Source organism: Leguminivora glycinivorella, chromosome 27 (genome assembly GCF_023078275.1).
Source record: "Leguminivora glycinivorella isolate SPB_JAAS2020 chromosome 27, LegGlyc_1.1, whole genome shotgun sequence".
NCBI lineage: Eukaryota > Metazoa > Arthropoda > Insecta > Lepidoptera > Tortricidae > Leguminivora > Leguminivora glycinivorella.
In genome coordinates this window covers 589,175-616,034 of record NC_062997.1, presented here as the reverse complement: position 1 = coordinate 616,034, position 26,860 = coordinate 589,175, and the positions used below count along the sequence as shown (strand labels likewise).

Genomic DNA, 26,860 nt, shown 5'->3' with positions numbered 1-26,860 from the left:
ACACGAGAAGTAAAATACATTTGCACCCGAGTGTAACACAAAACTTTTCCCCTCACTGTAGCGAGGAAACTACAACGCAAAAAATGCGTTTATCACTGCTTCCAGTAGTTCCACAGGTGGTAAATCATCTTTATTACTTAAATTCACCTACTTTTATCAATTTTAAAGCAGTTAATTTGACTTTATTCAAGGTCAAATTACTTTACCCACTAGTGGATAAAATGCGTTTTTACCCGCTGGTATTAAAGGACAAAACACGTGTTTCCGAGCTAGTGAGGGGAAAAAGGTTTTAAAATAACCTAACCACAAAATTAAATAATATTGGGTTAAATTGCGGAGTAAGCGAGAGGCTTCAACCCCTTATTTGCCAAGAGTGGCACTGAAGCTTTAGTAGTTTCATGTGTTCTGCCTACCCCTTTATGGGATACAGGCGTGATTGTATGTATGTATATATACAAAATTAAAATTTTGAAAAATCCCCCGACCGCGACATAGTAGACCGATTTTCATGAAACATGGCTAATTATATAAGAACACTCCCGCTAGGCTCCCGAACGGATACACCGATTTTGATTTAGTTTTTTGTTTGAAAGTTGAATTAGGCGGGTGTTCTCAGCCATGTTGAAAATCGGTCCACTATGTCGAGGGTTTTTTCAAAATTTTAATTTTGTGGTTAGGTTATTTATTAGGATAAACCATAGATAAACTGAACAGCTTATCGCTGCTTATCAAAATAACTAGAGATGCACCGAATATTCGGCTAGTATTCGGTATGCGGCCTATTCGGCCCTTATTTTAATATTCGGCCGGATACCGGATAGTGACGTACTATCCGGCCGGATACCGGATGTGCTATTTTTGATTGAATGATTTTGAAGTTTACTATGAAACAAGTCAAAAACTGCACGACGCACCCACTCCCTGCTTCATTTGTAGGTATTGTAGGTAAAATTCTGGTTTCCGAATATTCGGCCGATGATTAGGCCGAATATTCGGTATCCGGTATCCGGCCAAACAACTATTCCTTTCATCTCTAAAAATGACGTACCAAACAGCTTTTGTAGTAGGTTTCTCAATGCCATATTTCTGGTTCATATCGATAAAAGCGCTCCATTTCAAAGGGTTCTGTGCTCCCGAGACAAAGTTGTAAATCGGGATGTCTGACGTTTGACTGGAACAGAATAGAAGAAAATTTTATAAACAAAAACTTCTGTATAACTAGAAAAAAATATGGGAAACAGTTTCGCTGAGTAAGGATGAGGTCCTGGTGGCTCAGGTGGCAGAGCACTGGAGTATTGATCCAGAGGCCGTGAGTTCAAGTAAAAGCAGTAATTTTTCACTTAAATTTATTCTAACAATAGGAGAAACGTTCTGATTAGTTCAGAGACTATCTACCTACACCCAGAGCTGTCAAGAGCTTTATATAAGACTAGCTTTTGCCCGCGGCTTCGCTCGCGTTAGAAAGAGACAAAAAGTAGCCTATGTCACTCTCCATCCCTTTAACTATCTCCACTTAAAAAATCACGACAATTCGTCGCTCCGTTTTGCCGTGAAAGACGGACAAACAAACAGACACACACACTTTCCCATTTATAATATTAGTAAGTGTTAGTATGGATGTGTCCGAGTTATCATAGTGCCTTATAAGATGACTAGATGGCGCTGGCTACTATTTCGTTCAGCGGATGAGCATTATATATAGACCGTCAACCAAATCTTGTCACTAGAAAACGGCGGCAAATTTGAAAAATCGCGGGCTAGCAACATTAGTTTTGAAAATCGGTGGAATTAATTCGCGAGTCATTTTGTATCTTATCTGTGGAAATCTCCACAATACCAAAAAAAATAAGTTCGGCGCCCGGCTTGGGATCGCGTGCGTCGGGCTTCGCTCGACACTTTAAGTTTAGACGCCGCTTAGGACCGCGTGGGTCTTTAAGTAGGTTTAGGACCGCGTCTACGGTATGTATATACACTCTCATGAAGCATACCATATACTGAAAGAGACAGGAATAGCTGACAATCAGTATCGTGATACCGCATTTCTCTCTCTTTATGAAAATTATATTAATTTTAAATGATTAACTGGCTTTCAATAATATATTGTAGTAGTGGAAACTCATTATGCCATGCCATGATGACGTAACATCTACTACATCTAGGGTGTCCTACAATCTATGATACACGTCAGAATGTCAAAACAGTGTCAAACTACTTCTAGTTGTTATTACGACAATTTGCTGTATGAAATTGAACTTTAGGTCGAAAAAATATTGCAAGTCTTTAATAAAATAATTATATAAAGCAGCCAAATTAGTTCCTTTGGCAAAAGCCTTCGTGTGTAACCGAAGTCGGATAATGCATGGAACTATGGCATTGCGCTTGCGGATTTGCAAATAGTCAATTTTTCCGAGAAATTACTGAATTATCCGGTGTACTTAATCAGGTAATTCTGGAAATAAAAGCTTACAATATGTACATATTTGAAATGTGCTAATTAAGCCCTTTCAAATGATATACAACATGTCATCCTAACTTCATTTTATTTTTTTGCTTCGTTACTTTATGACCTCTAGAGGGCGCCATGTTTCGTTTGCGGTGACGTTATATAGCCTATAACCAGCGGACGATTAAGACGATTCGAATGACATATCGTTTGTCAAATTCTAACGAGTACTTTAGAAGTTATGAGGGAACAGATGAACATACATACATACATACATACATAGCCACATACATACCGGTCAAAATCATAACCCTCCTTTTGCGTTGCCGTAGTCGGGTAAAAAGAGAAATAACTAGCACATATCTGTCCCTTTTTAACCGACTTCAAAAAAGGAGGAGGTTCTCAATTCGACTGAATGTTTTTTTTTTTTTTTTGTATGTATGTTACTCGATATCTCCGAGAATTGTGGACCGATTTTCAAAATTTTTTTTTTGATCGAACGGGTATAACCCCGAGATGGTCCCATTGGCACCAAGTCGGGGTCTGATGATGGGATCTTGGGGAAATCGAGGGAACTCTTCAAATGTTATAGGCACATGTAATGTTTTTAGTGTATTTTTCAAAGGTACACCAGTATTTACGCCTGATGGTAATCATTTTATGTGGCTGAGCTGATGATGGAAGGTCAACTCCTCAATGGTTAGGAGTTAAAGGATAATTCTTTCACTACTGTACATACATTCGGATTGATACATATAATATCAATAGGAACCACTAAAAATCAACAAATAAATAAACTTTTTAACAAAAAATAAAACCGCCTTCAAAAAAAAGCGCGTTACAAAACACGTAGAAACTAAAAAGCAAAAAATAATAAACCTTTGAATTCAGATTTCTTATCGTATTGCAATAATCTAAACATCCAAATTATAAACAAATCAATTATTTTTGGAGTCTGGGCCAGCCTGAGTATGGTTGGGTGGGGCCAAACAGGCAATATAGCAAGGCGACGAACAGGTCTGGCACCGACTACAAAAATAATTGATTTGTTTATAATTTGGATGTTTAGATTATTGCAATAGGATAAGAAATCTGAATTCAAAGGTTTATTATTTTTTGCTTTTTAGTTTCTACGTGTTTTGTAACGTGCTTTTTTTTGAAGGCGGTTTTATTTTTTTAATACATTATCTAATTCGTAAGGAAGGAGCGAGCCCCTTGAAAAAAAAATATCTGTGGCTGTTCTACGTACATTGCTGGTTTTTGTTCGTTTCATAGGGATACCATACTTTAGTTTGATGTACATTGCTACTGCCAAAATTTGGTTGACAGGCTTTAACTATCCAGTGGGGCAATGCGACCAGCCGGCGTATCATGCTGCCAATTTTATCACTTGTCCACGTGGATAAGACATCTGTCACTCTCACACTGACATACTTGCTAAAGCGTGACGGATGCTTTATCCAAGTGGATAAGTGATAAAATTGGAAGCATGATACGCCGGCAGCTTTCTAAAGCACTCTGATCTACCGAGCGAAGTTTTTAAATATTTCGTTGTTTCAATGAAACTATTTTTATGTGACATTGAATATTTATTAGATTCAGGTATTATATTATTTGACAATTGACAAACTAGTCAATGAATTTAAAGAAAATCAATCTCTACCATAGATTAATTACACTAAGACCGGGATTGGCAATTGAGTGCTGATAATACTACTACTTGCCGCTAGATGGCGCCTATGGCTTACGCCTTGGATCATTACGCGCTAGCAAAGACATGTAACTCCGTATAGACGGATAAAGTCTAAGAAAAAAACGTACCTCAAAGTCCTAGAGAATAAGGTACGGTGGCCAAGATGGCGTTACACCTTTGGGGAACGCTCGGCTAGATGGCGCTAATATTAATATTTGACATTTTAACACATATCAAGCTAACAATAGGGGCCAAATTGTCAAAACTGAGGACCAAAAGTTAAGCTTGTGTCGAGAAATGGCAGTCCATGCACTGTGATTACACATTTTACTTTGACAGTAACTCTCTGTAATACTCGATCCTAGAGGAGCTTCTACTTACTTTTCTCTAAAGTTCTTGGCGGTGTGCCAAGTGGCTGCCAATAGGGAGTTGACAACGTAGTCCACTGGCACTAGATCCACGTGCTTGTCTGTGTCCATGTACATTGTGCGGAGAACCTGAAATATAGACAGTTATGTTATCAGAAGGCATAATAAGTATTTTAGTAAACAAATGTCTCAAAGGAAAGTACATAGAAAAAAACCGGACAAGAGCGTGTCGGGCCACGCTCAGTGTAGGGTTCCGTAGTTTTCCGTATTTTTCTCAAAAACTACTGAACCTATCAAGTTCAAAACAATTTTCCTAGAAAGTCTTTGTAAAGTTCTACTTTCGTGATTTTTTTCATATTTTTTAAATATATGGTTTCAAAGTTAGAGGGGGGGGACGCACTATTTTCCCTTTAGGAGTGATTATTTCCGAAAGTATTAATATTATCAAAAAACGATCTGAGTAAACCCTTATTCATTTTTAAATACCTATCCAACAATATATCACACGTTGGGGTTGGAATGAAAAAAAATATCAGCCCCCACTTTACATGTAGGGGGGGGGGGGGGTACCGTAATAAAACATTTTTTCCATGGAACCCTAAAAAGGTACGATGGCCTGGACGGCGTTACACCTTTGGGGGAAGCTCAACTAGATGGCGCTAATATTAATATTTGACATTTAACACATATCAAGCTAAAAATATGGGCCAAATTGTCAAAACTGAGGTTCAAAAGTTTTAAGCTTGTGTCGAGAGATGGCAGTCTATGCACTGTGACTACACATTTTTCTCCTCTTTGATATGGCTAATGGTTCTTGTAAGAAAAGAGACTTATATCACAGTATAAAACCAGTAATAACTCTTCTTACAAACTTCACGCCGCGCGGTGTGTCCCCCTCCCTCCCCTCGCATGCGGCGAAAACATGCGAAACTGGTGATTATTGGGCTGGACAGTCGGGGCCGCGTTTGCGCGCTGTGTTGACGTGTTGAGTTCGGGAGAAAATGACGTCAGCACCGAAGACATATTTTCGTTACTGTAGTGTTTATGGGTGTATGGAAAGTTCTCAAAATGCGGAAATGTCATTCTTTAGAATTCCTAGACACCCAGAAAAGTAAGTGGTTGTTATATATTTGCAGTGTTAGGTACATTATTGCTTACGTAAATGGCGTAAAAGTGAGATTTAAAGCTAGAATGACACATTAAAATCAATAAGGATTTATCTGTAACGACATTTAGGTAGATGCTGCGATCTATCTAGCTCGAAAGTTTGGTACCTACTTAAATATTGTGCAAACATCTATTCAAACATTTTATGTAAATATGATTTCGTCAGTATTTAAGAAACAAATACGTACTTGAATCTTTATTAGATAAAAAGGTAGAAAGAGCGTTGGTACTAGCATAGCGCCATACACAGTTACTAATACGAGTAGGACAGTAGGTACCTACGTTTCTAGTTCAAACGAATCTTTTTTTTATTGTGATGGATTGGGTGTATTCTAGAGAAAACATATAAAATGAACACTTAAATTAACGCTTTTGCAATTATTGTTACACAATCTACTATTGCGCGTATGAGAGTAATATATTTATAATGATTTTTTGTATCTTCAATACTGACTAATGTGGTGTCATGACGTGGTATTGTTATACTAAAACCTACTTACAGTTAATAGTACCTATTAGATTTACAACAACTTACATTGTACGAAGTCGATTATAGTAACGTTGTACAACCCTGCGTGACCTTGCGCAGTAGTAACGACCGCGCCGCCGCTGCCGGAGATTAACTACTGATATATCCTTATACTGTGCTTATATGTGTAATTGTGTTTATTCACTTACCCCACACCCGATTCCAACCATAAGACCAGAAGGACCATAGACGCTGTCGGTCCAGCCGCGTACAGGCTCCTCATACGTTGACACCACTGGAAATAAGTCGATCATTCATATACCAAATACATATGTAACTCTGTATAGACAGATAAAGTCTAAGAAAAAAACGTACCTCAAATTAGATCCTGTTTGATAATAGGCAACATATTTTACACAAAACTCACCTATCGACGGCCGGACGATGCAGATTGGCATGCCTTCCCCGTACTTCCGGACGGCCTCTTCAGCAACGGCTTTTGTGAAGCAGTACGTGTTGGGGTATTTGCCGAGAAGTCTGTAAAAAAATTAATTAAAACAACAATTAGACGATCTCTTCGGTCTTTTATTTCTTCCACTTTTCTCAGTGTTCTTCTGAAATTTACTTTATAGCGAGTGTCGAACTTAAGCTATTTGGGACAGATTTATATTTATAACATTTTCTTTTAATAATCGTTAATTTTCTGTGAAAACAACCTAGGGTACTGTACTCCCAAACTATAACATCCACCAAAATCGCCAAAATTTGCAATATATTCCACTACCACCCAAAATCGTCTGAGAGAGATGTTTTTTATCCATAAGACTGTCCTGACTGTTTAAACCCAATGGCCCAAGATTATTTCAATAGATTTACTTATACTTGCTTACTTACTTGGCTCCTGCGATAACCCAAAATGAGTTTTGGCCTCCAACACAAGAGCACGCCATTTTGCTCGGTCTTGAGCGGTATCGCGCCAGCTTTCGCCGACGCCACAGCATAATAAAGACTACTATCGTACAGTATGGCCACTCCCGCTCCCCGCTGAAAGTGCCGCCCACTCCCTCTCTGTTACCTCACAGTTACCGCCTGTCAAAAACGCGAACAGTCGACCTGATATTTCACTCGTACAAGCATAGTACGTTCACCTACACGAGCTTAGACTGTGTGCTAGGAACGCGCCTCTTTCATGTATTTGATCGCCAATGTCCGAGGTGCGCTGACGCCAAGCTTGCGGAGGTCTACCTCCACTCTAACCAGCCCAGCGATATTTTATTAGATTTAAAACTTTTAAACTGTCATTGTTTGATAAATTAATCATGCATGCTTACTTGGGTGTGATATCATCTAGTAGGTTTTCGTCTAGCTGCGTGATTGCTTCTAGAGCCTCTACTGTCATGGGAGATTCGTAAAACCTGAAGAACAAATAAAATATGGTTATATTTTTGCAGCCTTTTTTGTGAATGTGTTAACCAATACTCCCAAAGATCACAAGATTCACAAGGTAGTGCTATGCATACTTGCATACTAATATTATAAATGGGAAAGTGTTTGTGTCTGTTTGTTTGTCCGCCTTTCACGGCAAAACGGAGCGACGAATTGTCGCGATTTTTTAAGTGGAGATAGTTATAAGTCATAAGCATTTATTGCATACATATTAGGTCTTAATTAGGTACATAATATGGACCCTGCAAGGGCGCAGCAATCTTAACCTAGGTACTTAACTACTACTAGGTACAGTACAATAGTTTAATTACTTAACTACTATTAGGTACAATAACGAGATCATATTATTTATCACATTACAATTAAATATTATAAAGACTATTGATGGATACTAGGCATGTCATCAAAAAAATCCTGCAGTGTATAATAAGATTTTTGTACAAGATGTTTATTAAGTATTTTTTTGAAAATATGTATTTTTTCTATTTGTTTTATGGACATGGGTAGTTTATTATAGATTTTTATACACATCATTTGTGGTCCAGAATGAAATATTGTTAAGTTAGAGCTAGGCAGGGAAAGGTCGTTATTATGGCGTAGATTTAAAGGCTTTGCATGGCGGTCTTTTGCTTGTAAGAAGAAAGAACTATGTAATTTCACAAACGTACAGATTTCGAAAATGTATAAAGAGGGGAGGGTCAATATTCCTAGGTCTTTAAAAACTAGTCGACAACTTTCTAATGGTTTTTTATTGGCTAATATTCGGATACACTTTTTTTGTAAAATAAACAGGTCATTAGAATTTGTACTATTACCCCAGAGGAGTATACCGTAGCGAAGTAATGAGTGGGCGTAAGCATAGTAAGCGGAAGTAGCAGTTTTTAAATCTGTTGTCTTTTTTAATTCAAGTAATGCATATGAAAAACTGGATAGTTTATTGCAAACTTTTTGAATATGATCCTTCCAATTAACATTTGAGTCAATAGTTAGTCCTAGCAAGGGAAATGTTTCTGTTTGTTCCAGTGTTGCATTGTTGTATGAAAAATTTATACTAAGCGGTTTTCTTTGGTATGGCCTGAACTGCATTAATTTGGTTTTGGAGAAATTTAATTCTAAGTTATGTTCTGTCAGCCAAGAATCTATTTCAGTGAGGACGTGGGTAAGACTAGAGTTAAGATTATTGCTAGTTGAAGGGATAGAGAGTGACATAGGCTACTTTTTGTCTCTTTCTAACGCGAGTGTAGCCGCGGGAAAAGCTGGTAATATTTAAAGATGGCGCTGTAATCAACTCACCTCTCCTCCACACATTTAACATGTGTATGTGAGAACGCCGTCGAAATGTGCGTCAGTGCCTTCAAGTTCTTACACTCCTTGGCTAAAGCGATCACTTCTCTCGCGCCCCGAACGTTGATGTTGGTCGCTATTGAGAGCTTCTCGTCGAACTTCACAGTGGCCGCCGCGTTGATTATTACCGTCACCTGTAGATAGATGGCGTTGTCAGTTTTGTGGTGACATCTAGCGATGAGAAATGAGAGAAGGATATGTTTGTGGAAGGAATACGTAGATGTATTTCTATATACGTAGTGTATGGCTGTGTCCTCTTGTTTAGTTTGGAGATAGTTTTGTGTCCAGGAAAGTTCAAGTTCTGTTAATCATCATCATTATTCAAGAAAGGCGACCGAGGCGAGCGTAAGCAAGTTTTACTATAAGGTGCAGCGGGGCAAATCTAGACTGGGGGACAATTGCAACTGATCCATTGTTTACATTATTACACTATGATGTTGAGCTCTACATGTATCCACTGAACACGCCTGTCATAACCGGTGGACACTCTATTTAATAATGCAAACATTGTAAAACATGTAAAACATTAATCAGTTACATTTGCCCCCCAGTCGGCATTTAACCCGCTGTACCTTAGATACATACATTATGTAAGAACTAGACTAAAGACAAACACTTACACAAAGACACACACACACACACACTTTTACAAAGACTGATGTACAACTATAGGTCTTTCAGTGAAAGATACAAGTATATATCCATCTCTTTCTCACCTTACTGATAATAGTCTTCCTGTCCTCTTCGCTGATGCCGAGACCGGGCAGCTCCATGTCTCCAACGATTGGGAGGACCTTGAAGATGCCTTTGGGGTTCTCTTTGTGGGCTCTGTGAAACAGCTGCAAAGAAAGTTATTTAATTTAGTCACAGGCCACATAAATATCCCATACACCAATAAGGATCGAGTACTATAGAGGAGTTACTGTTGAAATGTGTAATCACAGTGCGTAGACTGCCATCTCTCGACACAAGCTTAAAACTTTTGAACCTCAGTTTTGACAATTTGGCCCACATTGTCAGCTTGATACATTCATTGGCCACGTCATCTATTGCAGATGATTGTTGCAGCGTCTAGTAAGTTATGTGTTGTGTGGAGGTTGCTTGCAACGTCTTCGGTGGCTAAAGAGACCTATACCAGAGCGGCATCTTCTACCACAGCGATCGCAGACATGATCAGAGTTCAGGGGAGGGGGTCTGGCAGCGCGTAGTTTTTTCTACCTGATACATACATACATACATACATACAATCACGCCTGTTTCCCAGAGGGGTAGGCAGAGATCACGGATTTCCATTTACTACGATCATGACAACCACTTTCCCTTCACACACTTTCATAACGTTTCTCATACACGCTCGTCGGTTTCGAGTACTTCTGACCTGGCCTTTTTGCAATATTTCCCCGATATGAAAAAGAATAGTTCGCCTAGGTCTTCCACTTCCAACTGACCCTTCCACTCTTTTTTAATATACTTTCTTCGTTACTCTCCTCTCATCCATCCTCTCTACATGCCCGAACCACCTTAACATACCCATCTCAATCTTTGTTACCACATCTACATCCACTCCACACTTCTCTCTTATCTTCTCTTTTATTTCTTGATATGTGTTAAAATATCAAATATTAATATTAGCGCCATCTAGCTGAGCGATCCCCAAAGGTGTAACGCCATCTAGGCCACCGTACCTTTTTATCTAGGGCTTAATTATTTATTTATTTTCTGCGCACCGTACCAACCTGGTTGCACCCAGTTCACATCGACTCCTTTGACGGTGTATTGAAGGAATCGGTGGAACGTTTGTTAAATGTCTCCCTAAATCCAGATCAGTGGGCTCTAGCGTCCTTGCCCATACGGAAGGGTGGATTGGGTATACGACGTGCTCGGGATATTAGTCTGCCGGCCTTCTTAGCATTGTCAGAGGGGGTCGTGGGTCTTGTTACTAAAATACTATCTTTGAATGACGACAGAGCCACGATTCCTTTCGCGTCTGATGCTGTGGCGGCCTGGCAGACTTTAAACCCAAATACATCGTTGCCGGATAAACCGCACATACAACGGATGTGGGATGAAATAGGTGTGAGACGGGTTTTTGATAGCCTGCTGGAAAATGCTGTAGGTGCAGATAAGGCGAGACTTTTGGCTGTTGCAAGGCCTGAAGCTGGTGCATGGCTACAAGCACTACCCTCTCCGCACATAGGTACTCTTCTCGACAACGACTCAATGCGGGTAGCTGTCGCTCTTCGCCTGGGCTGCGATGTTTGCGAACCTCATAAATGCATCTGCGGTTCTATGGTGGAGAGTAATGGCCATCATGCGTTGAGTTGTTGTCGGTGTATGGGGAGGTTTCCACGGCACCATGCCCTTAATGACATTATTAGGAGAGCACTTGTGTCGGCAAATGTGCCGTGCATGTTAGAACCTCCAGGCCTCAGCCGGTCCGATGGAAAAAGGCCAGACGTACCGTGGGAGAAGGGTAAGTGCCTACTCTGGGACGCTACGTGTGTCAGCACGTTTGCCGCCTCGCACATCGGCCTATCTATTTGTCCCGTTGGCAGTGGAGACGTCGGGGTGTTGGTGTGCGGAGGGGAGAGCCTTTTTGATCGAATTGGGGCGGCGGCTCAGCGAGAGAGGCCATGACCCTCGTTCCGGGTCTTTTCTGATGCAAAGGCTGTCTATCGCAATTCAGCGTGGGAACGCATCGAGTATGATGGGCACCTTTGCATCTGAGAGGGCTCGGAACGAGTTTTCTGAATAGAATTTAGTTTTATAGTAATGTTAGTTTTAATAGAGTAGTTGTAAACTGTTCTAATGTTACATTTTTCGCCGACGAGACACTGTTTCCACCCAGTATCGAGTAGTGGTACTGATAATACACGCTATTTGACGAGTGATTGACGCGTGATTGTCGCTAGATGTCACTTAACTATGCCTATACAAATAACTCGCTTATACTGATGTATGGAGACAACTCTTCCCTTACTTATTCCTCTATGGGTCACATACAATTTTGCACAGCCATCAATCAATCAATCAATCAATCAAAATATTCTTTATTTAATAGGCTTACAATAAGCACTTTTAAATTGTCAACAGTGTACAATATTCATCTTATTCTAAATATCAGAGCAATTTATTGGTGCAATAATAGTTATTTGTAAGGGGGCAAAGTTGTATTTTAACGTCGAGTGTGGAATTGAAAAACGAGCAAGTGAAAGGATTCTATAGTTGAACCACGAGCGAAGCGAGTAGTTCGAGAATAGAATCCTGAACTTGCGAGTTTTTTAACACACGAGAAGTAAAATACATTTGCACCCGAGTGTAACACAAAACTTTTCCCCTCACTGTAGCGAGGAAACTAGAACGCAAAAAATGCGTTTATTACTGCTTCCAGTAGTTCCACAGGTGGTAAATCATCTTTATTAATAGATTCACCTACTTTTATCAATTTGAAAAGTTTATTCAAGGTCAAATTACTTTACCCACTAGTGGATAAAATGCGTTTTTACCCGCTGGTATTAAAGGACAAAACACGTGTTTCCGAGCCAGTGAGGGGAAAACAATATTGTTTTAAAAATTCATTGATTTGATATATGATATAAAAATTCATCAAATACCGCAATGTAATAAAACTCGTATGCGAGTTATCGTACCGTCTAAATGTGCTCTAAAACTTACGAAAGCGTCCATCAATTCATTGAGTCTAGTTTTCGGATCTTTTCCTTTCTTGCCCCGGATCAATACGTAGATGTTTTCAATGTCTGGGCACGAGCGCAGGAGTTTTTCAATTGTAACTGAAACAAGGAACAAATAAATGTTAAAAATCGAAATAAGATGTCATATATTAAAGAAAAAATGACGAGCACCACCAGTGGTGAAGGCCGGATTCGAACCGGCGTCTTTTAGCAATCCGGGCCAAACGCCATCACCCCTAGGCCACCGTTTGGCCCGGATTGCTAAAAGACGCCGGTTCGAATCCGGCCTTCACCACTGGTGGTGCTCGTCATTTTTTCTTTAATATATGACATCTTATTTCGATTTTTAATTTATATATAGTAGTGTGACTACATAAAAAAAAAAAAAAAAAACACAAATCAGAATATTTGTTAAAAATAATTTGATTTGTTCCCATAGTTGCGTAAATAAATGTTATCATAGATTAAATATAAGAAGATCATACCATCTCATACATTAAAATGCGATCGCCTAAGAACGCGCATACACTACACCACACATAGATGGCGTGGCGCCACAAAAAATGCCTTCTGATCTTTATCTGTCTATGCGGAGTCTTTGTTATTACTCAGAATCAAGATATCTTTCGATAAGATATTCATCATTATCAGCCTATCTTCGTCCACTGCTGGACATAGGCCTCTCCCAATGCGCGCCACTGCTCCCGATCTTCAGCCGTCTTGACGGCTAGTAATTTTACAATTAGTGGTAATGACCACTCGTTTTCGATTCTGTTATTAGAATTTAAGTCGCTAGTAATCAAAGATATAGTAATGGAGATATTACTGAACGAATTTCACGAAATCGAATGGCCGAGATTCAAAAACCGGCCCCCAGGGCCCAAATTCATTTAGGTTATATTTGTGTGTGCATAAACACAAACTAACTATTTTGGGTCAGTGATCCAAAGTGAATCTTGGCCTCCGAAACGAGAAATCGCCGCCTGACCCGATCCTGCGCAGCCTCTTGCCAGTTACTGACTTGAAGCCGACGCAGATCCGCTACCACACTGTCCTCCCAGTGATACCCGCCGGGCGCCCCGATCGTTTCCTATTCTAAGTGACCGAACCAGCGAAGTCTGTGGGCTTTCGTTTCGCCGATGATATTGGGTTCGGCCACTAACTCCTCGATCTCGGTATTTTTCCGGGTCCTCCAGGTGCCATCGTCTCTCTGAATAGGTCCCAGGATCTTGCGAAAAATCTTTCTCTCCGCTACCAGGAGCTGACTTTCTTCTTTCAGTGTTAGTGACCAGGCCCCGTAGCCGAATGGAATTTCTCCGACGCCAAACGAAAGCGATACGCCGCTGGCTCTGTCGTGCCAATACGCAAGCGCGATAGAGATAGATATCTACTAGCGCTTCGTTTCGTGAGCGTTTCGTGAGCGATTGTGCCATTCGGCTAGCCACCCTGGCCTCACAGCCATACATAATATAGGCCGTATGACGGTTGAATGAGCTGAATGGTTTCAAAAAAGGCTGTGAGCCTACCACTCAAGTCCTAGAGTACGACAGTGGCAATCTTATCGCATCCAGAGTGCATAAACACAAACTTTCTAAATTAATTAAATGATCTGGCGTTAACAACCGAATTCCGACTACTCATGACAGGTGCCGTAGCCGAATGGCATTTCTACGACGCGAAACGAAAACGAAACGCCGCGAAAGGTAGTCTGGCTCTGTCGCGCCAATACGCAAGAGCAATAGAGATAGATATCTACGAGCGTTTCGTTTCGTGAGCATTTGTGCCATTCGGCTACGTACCCAGTTATGTTTTTAAGTTCAGAATAGATAAAAACAGAGGGTGAGATTTGAACTCACGGCTTCTGAATCTATACTTCAGCGCTCTACCAACTGAGCGTCCAAGGTGTCATTACGTCAATAGCTGTGAAACTTGACAGCTTGTGACATTGCACATTTTAGCTAAACAATTTAACAACGGCAGTTTTAAATGTGTCCCGAACGTAATTACTTTTTGCGCATAGCAAAGCCTTTATGTGATCTAGCAACTGGATCGATACTGGATGACAGTTCGATTATCCAATCAGAATCAGCTGTCAACAAAGGGTGTTGCCAGAATACAAATATGCACAATTTTCAGAATATTTAATTATTTAGAATTAACAATTTAAATGTAATTAATAAATCAGAAAAATAGTCACTTTATTGTTGGAAAATTATATAGAATTTTGTGCACTAGGATTTTCAGTTGGTTGAAATTTATTTCTGCAGAGGACTGCTGAGGTGGTCATTTTAGATGTTATCCCCAAGCCTCTCAAGGTCGTTAGGGCTCCTGAGATCATTTCCTGCACTTGCTAGCTGTCTCCGGTCCTGTTCAGGCCTCCAGTGCCTGCTTTTATTTATCGAGTTTCATCTTCGATCCAAAAAGTCATCAGATTGATGGAGTGCTGGCGGTCAACCCTTGTGTAGCCTAAGGGCATTCTGGAGGAATATTTTCCCACCATGAATTGTAAGTAGAATATTATGGGTGTATCAGGTTGATCACATTACTGATCCTTGCCTCAGTTTAATTTGACCACGTGTGTCTATTTCCAGTCTTCTGGTGGACTATGTGGAGGGAAGGGTCGTCAGAGCTGAGAAAATGAGCTCTCTCAAGTTCCAGCTGGTAAGGAAATCAGAATAGTAATTGTCCACATTTAATAGGTTAGACCACATTCACTTTTCTAATGATGTCTTGTTTTCCTTTTCAGCTGACTGGGAATTAAAACTAGAACTATAACTATAATTAAAATTACAATTAGGGGGCCGGTTTGTCCGGCAACTCAAATTTTACCACAAGCGTCGAATGGTGCGATAGCTTGTTTCCGGGGTCGAGCCTATTCCAGGTGAAGAAGATGCTCTCAACTTGCTGATGCGTCGGTTGCGGTGGTGCTTCATTGTGGCACAGCGCCTGGGGCGACCAGCTTCAGTTTGCAGAAGGAGGGCTTACACATTGTATTAGCGGTAACTTCTGGCTTGAAGGTTGGTGTCATTTTTCTTTCTTCCTGGAAGGCAAGATTATTTAGTTTAGTTAAGAAGAATTCCTATTATCTATGTTGGCACTGATAACTAGGGACTAACAGAACTTAGGAACGCTTGTAAATCATTTAGAATTTGAACTATTGCACGGCCCAGCTCTACCGTCTGGCAATACATATTAAGGTGCTAGCTTAAGCTTAGAATAATGATTTACTGGCTATAACTTGCTTTGTGTCCGTTAGACAATAAAATAGTGTGTCACAATCTAACCGTTTTCTTTCCACCCAATTAGAGACCTGAAATCTTGAGGAAATCGTAGTGCACCTTATTAAGTACTTTTTTTGCTTCTTTTTCGTGGCGGACGATCCGCCAAAGTTTTAAGACTCATTTTGGTGTAAATTTATTGTCTGGTGCTTTCCCATACTTTCCCCCTTGCCGGGCAGGGAACAGCGACCATGACATTGGCGCCCAACGTGGGGCGCCGATCACTTAACCGGTAGCTGTTACCTTTCCCTTCAGGTCTTTAATGTGCCATGATCCTATACAGTGACCATCTAAATTTTCTAACTCGTAGACTAAAGGCGACAATACTGCCTTTACTCTACACTTAACATATTTAGGGGCGAGTTTCGCCATCCTAAAATTCTGTGCATCACTCTGCACGTAATTACGTTTCCAAACTAGATCGCCTACTGAAAATTGTTCAGGACGTCTTCTCAAATTATAGTACCTAGCATTTGTCTCGTGTGCTTTCAACAACCGTAACCTAACCTGATGGAAAATATCCTTCAGTATCCCGAAATTACCCGCATATTCCTCCCTAGGCATACCTGGTTCGTAATCTTTATCGACATCTTTGTAAAATGATCCGTTGATCACCGGTTCCCTCGCATGTACTAAAAAGAAAGGAGACTCGTGTGTGGTTTCATTCACCGCACTGTTTATTGCAAACTGAATTTGGTGCAGTTTTTCATCCCAAGTTCTATGGTTCTCCTCTACATACGAAGCTACCGCTGTCATGACCGTTTTATTATAACGCTCCACCAAGTTTACCTGAGGAGTATATCGAGGCCCGTAAAAGACTTTAGGTACGTTGTAACGCTTCATCAACTGCCTAAACTCCGATCCCGTAAACTGTACTCCGTTATCAGTAATTACGGTTTCGGGTACACCATGCTTTAAAATCACATGATGCTCAAAAGTCTTCGCCACCAACGCGCTGGTTGCGCGGCGAAGCGGAAACAGAAGCGTATACTTAGAGAAGCAACACGTGACCACAAACAAATAAGTAAATCCTGCACGAGAGCGCGGAAGAGGACCTACCAAGTCAATGCTCAAAACTAACATTGGTCGATCACATACTTTTGGCTGTCCCATCAGACCCGGAGTCGACTTCTGTGAATGTTTATAGGCTGCACAGGTATCGCAAGCCTTCACAAAGTCGACGACGTCTTTGTACATACCTGGCCAAAAGTATGTTAACGACAACCGCCTGTGAGTTTTAAAAACTCCAAAATGAGCCGCGGTCGGTTCGCAATGATTGGCGTGTAGAATAGCCTTTAAATTACTAAATACATGCCACAAAAAGTAACTAAATAGTGCTTATTAGTTTGACACCTTCCTTCTTGAAGAAAATGTCAGCACAAAATCAAAACTTCAACAGAAGGTTCAAGCATGTGAATAATTCTAAGCTTTGCAAGCCAATATCAAGTTTGTGCAGCAAAAATGGTCAAAATAACAATGTAAGCAAGCTGAAGCTGCACCCAAGTGATAATGAAATGCGCACAATCAAGACACAAGCTCAAAATGAAACTCAAACGTAAGTATGAACACAACTTTCACTATCTTGGCGCGAAACGCACCAAGCTACGAAAATTTAACTTCAACGCAGCCAATGTCATGGTCGCTGTTCCCTGCCCGGCAAGGGGGAAAGTATGGGAAAGCACCAGACAATAAATTTACACCAAAATGAGTCTTAAAACTTTGGCGGATCGTCCGCCACGAAAAAGAAGCAAAAAAGTACTTAATAAGGTGCACTACGATTTCCTCAAGATTTCAGGTCTCTAATTGGGTGGAAAGAAAACGGTTAGATTGTGACACACTATTTTATTGTCTAACGGACACAAAGCAAGTTATAGCCAGTAAATCATTATTCTAAGCTTAAGCTAGCACCTTAATATGTATTGCCAGACGGTAGAGCTGGGCCGTGCAATAGTTCAAATTCTAAATGATTTACAAGCGTTCCTAAGTTCTGTTAGTCCCTAGTTATCAGTGCCAACATAGATAATAGGAATTCTTCTTAACTAAACTAAATAATCTTGCCTTCCAGGAAGAAAGAAAAATGACACCAACCTTCAAGCCAGAAGTTACCGCTAATACAATGTGTAAGCCCTCCTTCTGCAAACTGAAGCTGGTCGCCCCAGGCGCTGTGCCACAATGAAGCACCACCGCAACCGACGCATCAGCAAGTTGAGAGCATCTTCTTCACCTGGAATAGGCTCGACCCCGGAAACAAGCTATCGCACCATTCGACGCTTGTGGTAAAATTTGAGTTGCCGGACAAACCGGCCCCCTAATTGTAATTTTAATTATAGTTATAGTTCTAGTTTTAATTCCCAGTCAGCTGAAAAGGAAAACAAGACATCATTAGAAAAGTGAATGTGGTCTAACCTATTAAATGTGGACAATTACTATTCTGATTTCCTTACCAGCTGGAACTTGAGAGAGCTCATTTTCTCAGCTCTGACGACCCTTCCCTCCACATAGTCCACCAGAAGACTGGAAATAGACACACGTGGTCAAATTAAACTGAGGCAAGGATCAGTAATGTGATCAACCTGATACACCCATAATATTCTACTTACAATTCATGGTGGGAAAATATTCCTCCAGAATGCCCTTAGGCTACACAAGGGTTGACCGCCAGCACTCCATCAATCTGATGACTTTTTGGATCGAAGATGAAACTCGATAAATAAAAGCAGGCACTGGAGGCCTGAACAGGACCGGAGACAGCTAGCAAGTGCAGGAAATGATCTCAGGAGCCCTAACGACCTTGAGAGGCTTGGGGATAACATCTAAAATGACCACCTCAGCAGTCCTCTGCAGAAATAAATTTCAACCAACTGAAAATCCTAGTGCACAAAATTCTATATAATTTTCCAACAATAAAGTGACTATTTTTCTGATTTATTAATTACATTTAAATTGTTAATTCTAAATAATTAAATATTCTGAAAATTGTGCATATTTGTATTCTGGCAACACCCTTTGTTGACAGCTGATTCTGATTGGATAATCGAACTGTCATCCAGTATCGATCCAGTTGCTAGATCACATAAAGGCTTTGCTATGCGCAAAAAGTAATTACGTTCGGGACACATTTAAAACTGCCGTTGTTAAATTGTTTAGCTAAAATGTGCAATGTCACAAGCTATTGCCACAGATTATGCTACTTAAAGCAGCGCTACAGTGGCGCCACAGCGTACCAAATAAAAACGGCTGTGACTGTCGGATCTGTTACGTAGTAACTAATTTATTATTAATTTGTGATCTCATCCCTAATCATTCACACGTTGAACTGAAACTTTTAGACTTTTTTTTTTTTTTTAGGACATGTTACACAGATTGACTGATTATAAAGAAAGAAAGAAAGAAAGAAAGAAAGAAAGAAAGAAAGAAACGTTTATTAAAATAACAAAGTGTTACATGTTATTCTGGTCCCCACACTAGGCACAGCCTGTCCTGTGGTGGACATAAAACATAAACAGAGTTTATAATTGAAAACAAAATAAAAACAAGATTCTTACAGGTAAAAATACGAAAGAGCAGAAACAATTAAGTGTTTTGCGTAGATAAATAAACGTAGATAATTATATCCTTGGTCTTTCATTTTCATCATCTTCCCTTGGTGGTTTTACGTATTGGATCTATTATATTTTGACAACCGGTCTGGCTCAGTCGGTAGTGACCCTGCCTGCTAAGCCACGGTCCTGGGTTCGAATCCCGGTAAGGGCATTTTATATTTGTGTGATGAGCACAGATATTTGCTCCTGAGTCATGGATGTTTTCTATGTATATAATATAAGTATGTATTTATCTATTTAAGTACGTATATCGTCGCTTAGCACCCATAGTAGCTTTGCTTAGTGTGGGGCTAAGTCGATCTGTGTAAGGCCGTTTTCACATTATCCGATCCGATATCGGATGTCGGAAGAATTTCAATAGAGAAAATCCAAGATGGCGCCTGTAATGTCTGGGATATCGGTCCGACATCCGATATCGGATCGGATAATGTGAAAACGCACTAAGGTGTATCCCCAATATTTATTTATATTTATTTATAGTTTTTTTTTTGTGTAATTCGTCATTTACAGACTGTAGGTATAGGCGAATTAAAACAGTAGAAATTAAATAAAATGAAACTAAACCTTCTCCATTGTTGCTATTTTTGAGTTTTACGTTATTAGGCCGGCAACAGACAGTCTTAATTTTCATAATCTTAAAAAATCATAATCTTATAAAATAAGATTGCCTGCCTTGCCACACACATTCTTAAAATTCAAATTATTTGCAATCTGTCAGATCAATCTGAAAAAAATCATAATCTTAAAAAATAATTTAAGACTGTGTGTGGACAGTTGCGAAATTGTATGGGAATCCGCGCACTCGATTTGATTTCATAAGATTATGATTTTTTAAGATTATGAAATTTAATGCACGCCACAGACAGTCTTAAAAATTCATAATCTTAGAAAAGATTTGTATGCAAACTGACACTGACAGATCTGTCAGTGTCAGTTTGAACTGACAGGTTGCATACAAATCCAAATTCAGATTATGAATTTTTCAGACTGTCTGTTGCCGGCCTTAGTAAAACAATGACAGACACAAAAAAAATGGCGCTCTCATAAAATTTTTCTACAATTTTATGTCGCAGTACACCTACCTATGTGTCAGTTCTGTAATATAAAATATTACATTGAAATTGGAATGGGGATCGTAGAATAAAACAAAACAATTATGGGTACAAATAAATTATTTATTGAAACTTACAGACTAGCTACTTAACTCAAACAATCACCCGGCAAATAAATAAATTTAAATACATTTCCACTGATTAAGTATGCATTCGGAAATTTAAAAGTCAAATCGTCACCACTATCAAAAAAACTTGTATCTTCGTCTGTCAATGAAAAGAAAATTGTAGTAAGTATGTATGGAATGCATATAGACTTACTGCGTTTTAACTTTGAGAAGCAGCGTGAGATACGAGATTTTTTTCAAAGTAGTGACAGTAAAAATAAAGTGTACATTGAAGGTAAGAAATATATATGCAGACAAAGTTCCAAAGATATGTATACGCGAATCGATTGCTTACATTACAGTTAGGTTCACCATAAATAAAATATAAGAAGATTATACTGTCCCGTACATTAAAATGCGACCGCGTAAAGCAACTATTATCAAGAACTATTATCTCGATATATTTCTGTGGTCTAAAGACGTGCAAAAAGGAGATGGCGCCACTAAAAATGCCTCGTTGCCATCGATTACTTGTATATCGGCGTTAAGTGTCACTTTCGAGACATAAATCTATGTCGAAGGTGTACAACGCCATCTATAAGTAATCGATGGCAACAAGGTATTTTTGAAGTGCGCCCTTTACTCTTTGCACCTCTTTAGGCGGCAATGTATGGGATGGTATAATCTTCTTATCCATATTCATTTATAAATGGGAAAGTGTGTGTCTGTTTGTTTGTCCGTCTTTCACGGCAAAACGGAGCGACGAACTGACGTGATTTTTTTAAGTGAAGATAGTTGAAGGGATGGAGAGTGACATAGGCTACTTTTTGTCTCTTTCTAACGCGAGCGAAGCCGCGGCCAAAAGCTAGTAATTTATATAATTATGCTTATATGTTAAGGTTGTTGATACATATTTTTGGCACTATGTCCGCATCTACATAGGTATATTTAACTTAACTGTACTACCTAACTTGTTGACGGTCATACAAAATATCAGATTTTTAAACATTTTACAATCAGAGTTATAAAGAATCTAAAGGAATTATTAAAATGACTAAAGTACCACTTTTTCTACCACTCTGCTCGCCTTAAGACTGATGCGGCCATCTGAAAACATATAAACATAGATATAGTGTGTATAGACTTCTTTACTTAATAATTTAGCATTTAGTTACAAAACTAGTCACTAGATGGCGCTGTACCTACTACATCTTCAAGGATATAATTTTGTAAATATTTATTAATATGTACCTTTTCTAAGATGTTGACATGCAAAATTGTTTTTATCAATAAATATTCTGATTCTGATTCTGATTAAGTACTATGAATTTATTAAGTTCAAAACTAAGTCATAGTTGAAACAAAATTTAATTACCTATTGTTATTTAAATTAGAAAATTGATTTCAGAAAAGTCAGAAAAAATTACTTTTTTTTCTTAAAAATTTGAATTTTGTCGGAAACAAAATAGTAAAACCTTCACTACAAATTTAAATAACCAAATACCTAATATTTAATAAGTTACTTTAAAATGTTTAAAAAAAAATTGTCATGCTCAGTCACAAGATCACAAAATTCACACACAACAAACACCAAGAAAAAAAAAACAAAAAAAAATTACAAAACTCAAACATTACTTACCTTTTATCTGATGATGTAACTGTGGAAGCAAAACACACACGGCAAACACTTTTAAAGCGAGAGATTTAAGTATCTGGCTGAGGGCAGTGAACACCGTTTACGTTCAAGTGCGAATCTCACGCTTGCTATTCCTATGAATAATACACGTACGTACGCAAAATCATTCACGGTGCGCGCTGTGAAATTGTGGAATGAGGTGCCTCTGTCGCTCAAACGGTCTCAGTCTGTGACATCACTCAAGGTGAATCTGAAGAAACTTTGGCTTTCTGAACAAGTATGATAATGGTTGGGAATTTTATATATATATTATGTATGTATTGATATATTTATATATTGGTTAGGTACTTATTTTGTATTTTATTTATGTACTCTAGTATGTAATTTATTTAATAGTGTCATTTTGTATTTATGTAGTTTATATAATTAGCAATATTTTGGATTACTTTTGACCTTTATTGTACTCCTGTAAGTTTGTCTATCTTACGTACTGGAACGATCCTCTCATCTTCTCCAAGGTTAGCTGGAAGAGATCCCTTATAGGGATAAGCTCGCCTTTGTATCTCTATTCCTACAAATTGTATATAAACTGTTGTACACAATAAAGTGATTACTACTACTACTACTACTAAAGCATCACACAAAACACAAAGTCAAACCATGCAAATAACTATGTATGCTCATTAGTGAGAGCCATCTGGCAGTTATGAAACAGACGTCATAGAATAGTACATTACGATACAAGTGCGTAAAAAAGGAAGTTCGAAACGAGTGGCGATAAATTAAAACACGACCGAAGGGAGTGTTTTAAATCGACACGAGTTACGAATTTCCTTTTCGCACGTGTATCGTAGGTACGACGTTTTTCACAGTACAGATGGTGTTTTATTTACGCACTAGTGCGAGAAGTGGTTCATTATATGCCAGGTCAAAACTTCGGAGGGGTATCTGTACCTACTGAAAAACGTCGTACGATACACGTGCGAAAAGGAAATTCGTAACTCGTGTCGATTTAAAACACTCCCTTCGGTCGTTTAATTTATCGCCACTCGTTTTGAACTTCCTTTTTAACGCACTTGTATCGTAATGTACTATTCTGTCCTTCGTAATATACTATTCTGTCCGGAAAACGTTTAATTTCAGGCCGCTACCACAGTATAAAACCAGTAATAACTCTTCTTACAAACTTCACGCCGCGCGGTGTGTCCCCCTCCCTCCCCTCGCATGCGGCGAAAACATGCGAAACTGGTGATTATTGGGCTGGACAGTCGGGGCCGCGTTTGCGCGCTGTGTTGACGTGTTGAGTTCGGGAGAAAATGACGTCAGCACCGAAGACATATTTTCGTTACTGTAGTGTTTATGGGTGTATGGAAAGTTCTCAAAATGCGGAAATGTCATTCTTTAGAATTCCTAGACACCCAGAAAAGTAAGTGGTTGTTATATATTTGCAGTGTTAGGTAGTTAGTCGACTTCTGTGAATGTTTATAGGCTGCACAGGTATCGCAAGCCTTCACAAAGTCGACGACGTCTTTGTACATACCTGGCCAAAAGTATGTTAACGACAACCGCCTGTGAGTTTTAAAAACTCCAAAATGAGCCGCGGTCGGTTCGCAATGATTGGCGTGTAGAATAGCCTTTAAATTACTAAATACATGCCACAAAAAGTAACTAAATAGTGCTTATTAGTTTGACACCTTCCTTCTTGAAGAAAATGTCAGCACAAAATCAAAACTTCAACAGAAGGTTCAAGCATGTGAATAATTCTAAGCTTTGCAAGCCAATATCAAGTTTGTGCAGCAAAAATGGTCAAAATAACAATGTAAGCAAGCTGAAGCTGCACCCAAGTGATAATGAAATGCGCACAATCAAGACACAAGCTCAAAATGAAACTCAAACGTAAGTATGAACACAACTTTCACTATCTTGGCGCGAAACGCACCAAGCTACGAAAATTTAACTTCAACGCAGCCAATGTCATGGTCGCTGTTCCCTGCCCGGCAAGGGGGAAAGTATGGGAAAGCACCAGACAATAAATTTACACCAAAATGAGTCTTAAAACTTTGGCGGATCGTCCGCCACGAAAAAGAAGCAAAAAAAGTACTTAATAAGGTGCACTACGATTTCCTCAAGATTTCAGGTCTCTAATTGGGTGGAAAGAAAACGGTTAGATTGTGACACACTATTTTATTGTCTAACGGACACAAAGCAAGTTATAGCCAGTAAATCATTATTCTAAGCTTAAGCTAGCACCTTAATATGTATTGCCAGACGGTAGAGCTGGGCCGTGCAATAGTTCAAATTCTAAATGATTTACAAGCGTTCCTAAGTTCTGTTAGTCCCTAGTTATCAGTGCCAACATAGATAATAGGAATTCTTCTTAACTAAACTAAATAATCTTGCCTTCCAGGAAGAAAGAAAAATGACACCAACCTTCAAGCCAGAAGTTACCGCTAATACAATGTGTAAGCCCTCCTTCTGCAAACTGAAGCTGGTCGCCCCAGGCGCTGTGCCACAATGAAGCACCACCGCAACCGACGCATCAGCAAGTTGAGAGCATCTTCTTCACCTGGAATAGGCTCGACCCCGGAAACAAGCTATCGCACCATTCGACGCTTGTGGTAAAATTTGAGTTGCCGGACAAACCGGCCCCCTAATTGTAATTTTAATTATAGTTATAGTTCTAGTTTTAATTCCCAGTCAGCTGAAAAGGAAAACAAGACATCATTAGAAAAGTGAATGTGGTCTAACCTATTAAATGTGGACAATTACTATTCTGATTTCCTTACCAGCTGGAACTTGAGAGAGCTCATTTTCTCAGCTCTGACGACCCTTCCCTCCACATAGTCCACCAGAAGACTGGAAATAGACACACGTGGTCAAATTAAACTGAGGCAAGGATCAGTAATGTGATCAACCTGATACACCCATAATATTCTACTTACAATTCATGGTGGGAAAATATTCCTCCAGAATGCCCTTAGGCTACACAAGGGTTGACCGCCAGCACTCCATCAATCTGATGACTTTTTGGATCGAAGATGAAACTCGATAAATAAAAGCAGGCACTGGAGGCCTGAACAGGACCGGAGACAGCTAGCAAGTGCAGGAAATGATCTCAGGAGCCCTAACGACCTTGAGAGGCTTGGGGATAACATCTAAAATGACCACCTCAGCAGTCCTCTGCAGAAATAAATTTCAACCAACTGAAAATCCTAGTGCACAAAATTCTATATAATTTTCCAACAATAAAGTGACTATTTTTCTGATTTATTAATTACATTTAAATTGTTAATTCTAAATAATTAAATATTCTGAAAATTGTGCATATTTGTATTCTGGCAACACCCTTTGTTGACAGCTGATTCTGATTGGATAATCGAACTGTCATCCAGTATCGATCCAGTTGCTAGATCACATAAAGGCTTTGCTATGCGCAAAAAGTAATTACGTTCGGGACACATTTAAAACTGCCGTTGTTAAATTGTTTAGCTAAAATGTGCAATGTCACAAGCTATTGCCACAGATTATGCTACTTAAAGCAGCGCTACAGTGGCGCCACAGCGTACCAAATAAAAACGGCTGTGACTGTCGGATCTGTTACGTAGTAACTAATTTATTATTAATTTGTGATCTCATCCCTAATCATTCACACGTTGAACTGAAACTTTTAGACTTTTTTTTTTTTTTAGGACATGTTACACAGATTGACTGATTATAAAGAAAGAAAGAAAGAAAGAAAGAAAGAAAGAAAGAAAGAAACGTTTATTAAAATAACAAAGTGTTACATGTTATTCTGGTCCCCACACTAGGCACAGCCTGTCCTGTGGTGGACATAAAACATAAACAGAGTTTATAATTGAAAACAAAATAAAAACAAGATTCTTACAGGTAAAAATACGAAAGAGCAGAAACAATTAAGTGTTTTGCGTAGATAAATAAACGTAGATAATTATATCCTTGGTCTTTCATTTTCATCATCTTCCCTTGGTGGTTTTACGTATTGGATCTATTATATTTTGACAACCGGTCTGGCTCAGTCGGTAGTGACCCTGCCTGCTAAGCCACGGTCCTGGGTTCGAATCCCGGTAAGGGCATTTTATATTTGTGTGATGAGCACAGATATTTGCTCCTGAGTCATGGATGTTTTCTATGTATATAATATAAGTATGTATTTATCTATTTAAGTACGTATATCGTCGCTTAGCACCCATAGTAGCTTTGCTTAGTGTGGGGCTAAGTCGATCTGTGTAAGGCCGTTTTCACATTATCCGATCCGATATCGGATGTCGGAAGAATTTCAATAGAGAAAATCCAAGATGGCGCCTGTAATGTCTGGGATATCGGTCCGACATCCGATATCGGATCGGATAATGTGAAAACGCACTAAGGTGTATCCCCAATATTTATTTATATTTATTTATAGTTTTTTTTTTGTGTAATTCGTCATTTACAGACTGTAGGTATAGGCGAATTAAAACAGTAGAAATTAAATAAAATGAAACTAAACCTTCTCCATTGTTGCTATTTTTGAGTTTTACGTTATTAGGCCGGCAACAGACAGTC

General features: G+C 39.2%; 1 protein-coding gene and 3 long non-coding RNA genes across 4 annotated transcripts in view; 1 reads left to right on the top strand and 3 right to left on the bottom strand.

The window, feature by feature from the left end:
• The window catches only part of LOC125240239 (fatty acyl-CoA reductase wat-like), a 73,249-nt gene that overhangs the window by 6,000 nt on the left and 40,389 nt on the right, over positions 1-26,860 (bottom strand). The window contains exons 4-11 of the mRNA XM_048148069.1: positions 12,606-12,721; positions 9,647-9,769; positions 8,880-9,064; positions 7,472-7,555; positions 6,568-6,677; positions 6,350-6,435; positions 4,518-4,633; positions 1,049-1,171 (exon numbers count right to left, since the gene is read on the bottom strand). Coding sequence (XP_048004026.1) covers positions 1,049-1,171; positions 4,518-4,633; positions 6,350-6,435; positions 6,568-6,677; positions 7,472-7,555; positions 8,880-9,064; positions 9,647-9,769; positions 12,606-12,721 — 943 coding nt within the window. The remainder of the gene's footprint in view (positions 1-1,048; positions 1,172-4,517; positions 4,634-6,349; positions 6,436-6,567; positions 6,678-7,471; positions 7,556-8,879; positions 9,065-9,646; positions 9,770-12,605; positions 12,722-26,860) is intronic.
• Positions 14,825-15,900, top strand: LOC125240243. The gene is made up of 2 exons (XR_007178594.1): positions 14,825-15,127; positions 15,214-15,900. It is a non-coding gene; the product is annotated as an uncharacterized LOC125240243 (long non-coding RNA).
• On the bottom strand, positions 17,728-18,803 carry LOC125240241. The gene is made up of 2 exons (XR_007178592.1): positions 18,501-18,803; positions 17,728-18,414 (listed from the first exon to the last, which is right to left on the bottom strand). It is a non-coding gene; the product is annotated as an uncharacterized LOC125240241 (long non-coding RNA).
• On the bottom strand, positions 24,467-25,542 carry LOC125240240. The gene is made up of 2 exons (XR_007178591.1): positions 25,240-25,542; positions 24,467-25,153 (listed from the first exon to the last, which is right to left on the bottom strand). It is a non-coding gene; the product is annotated as an uncharacterized LOC125240240 (long non-coding RNA).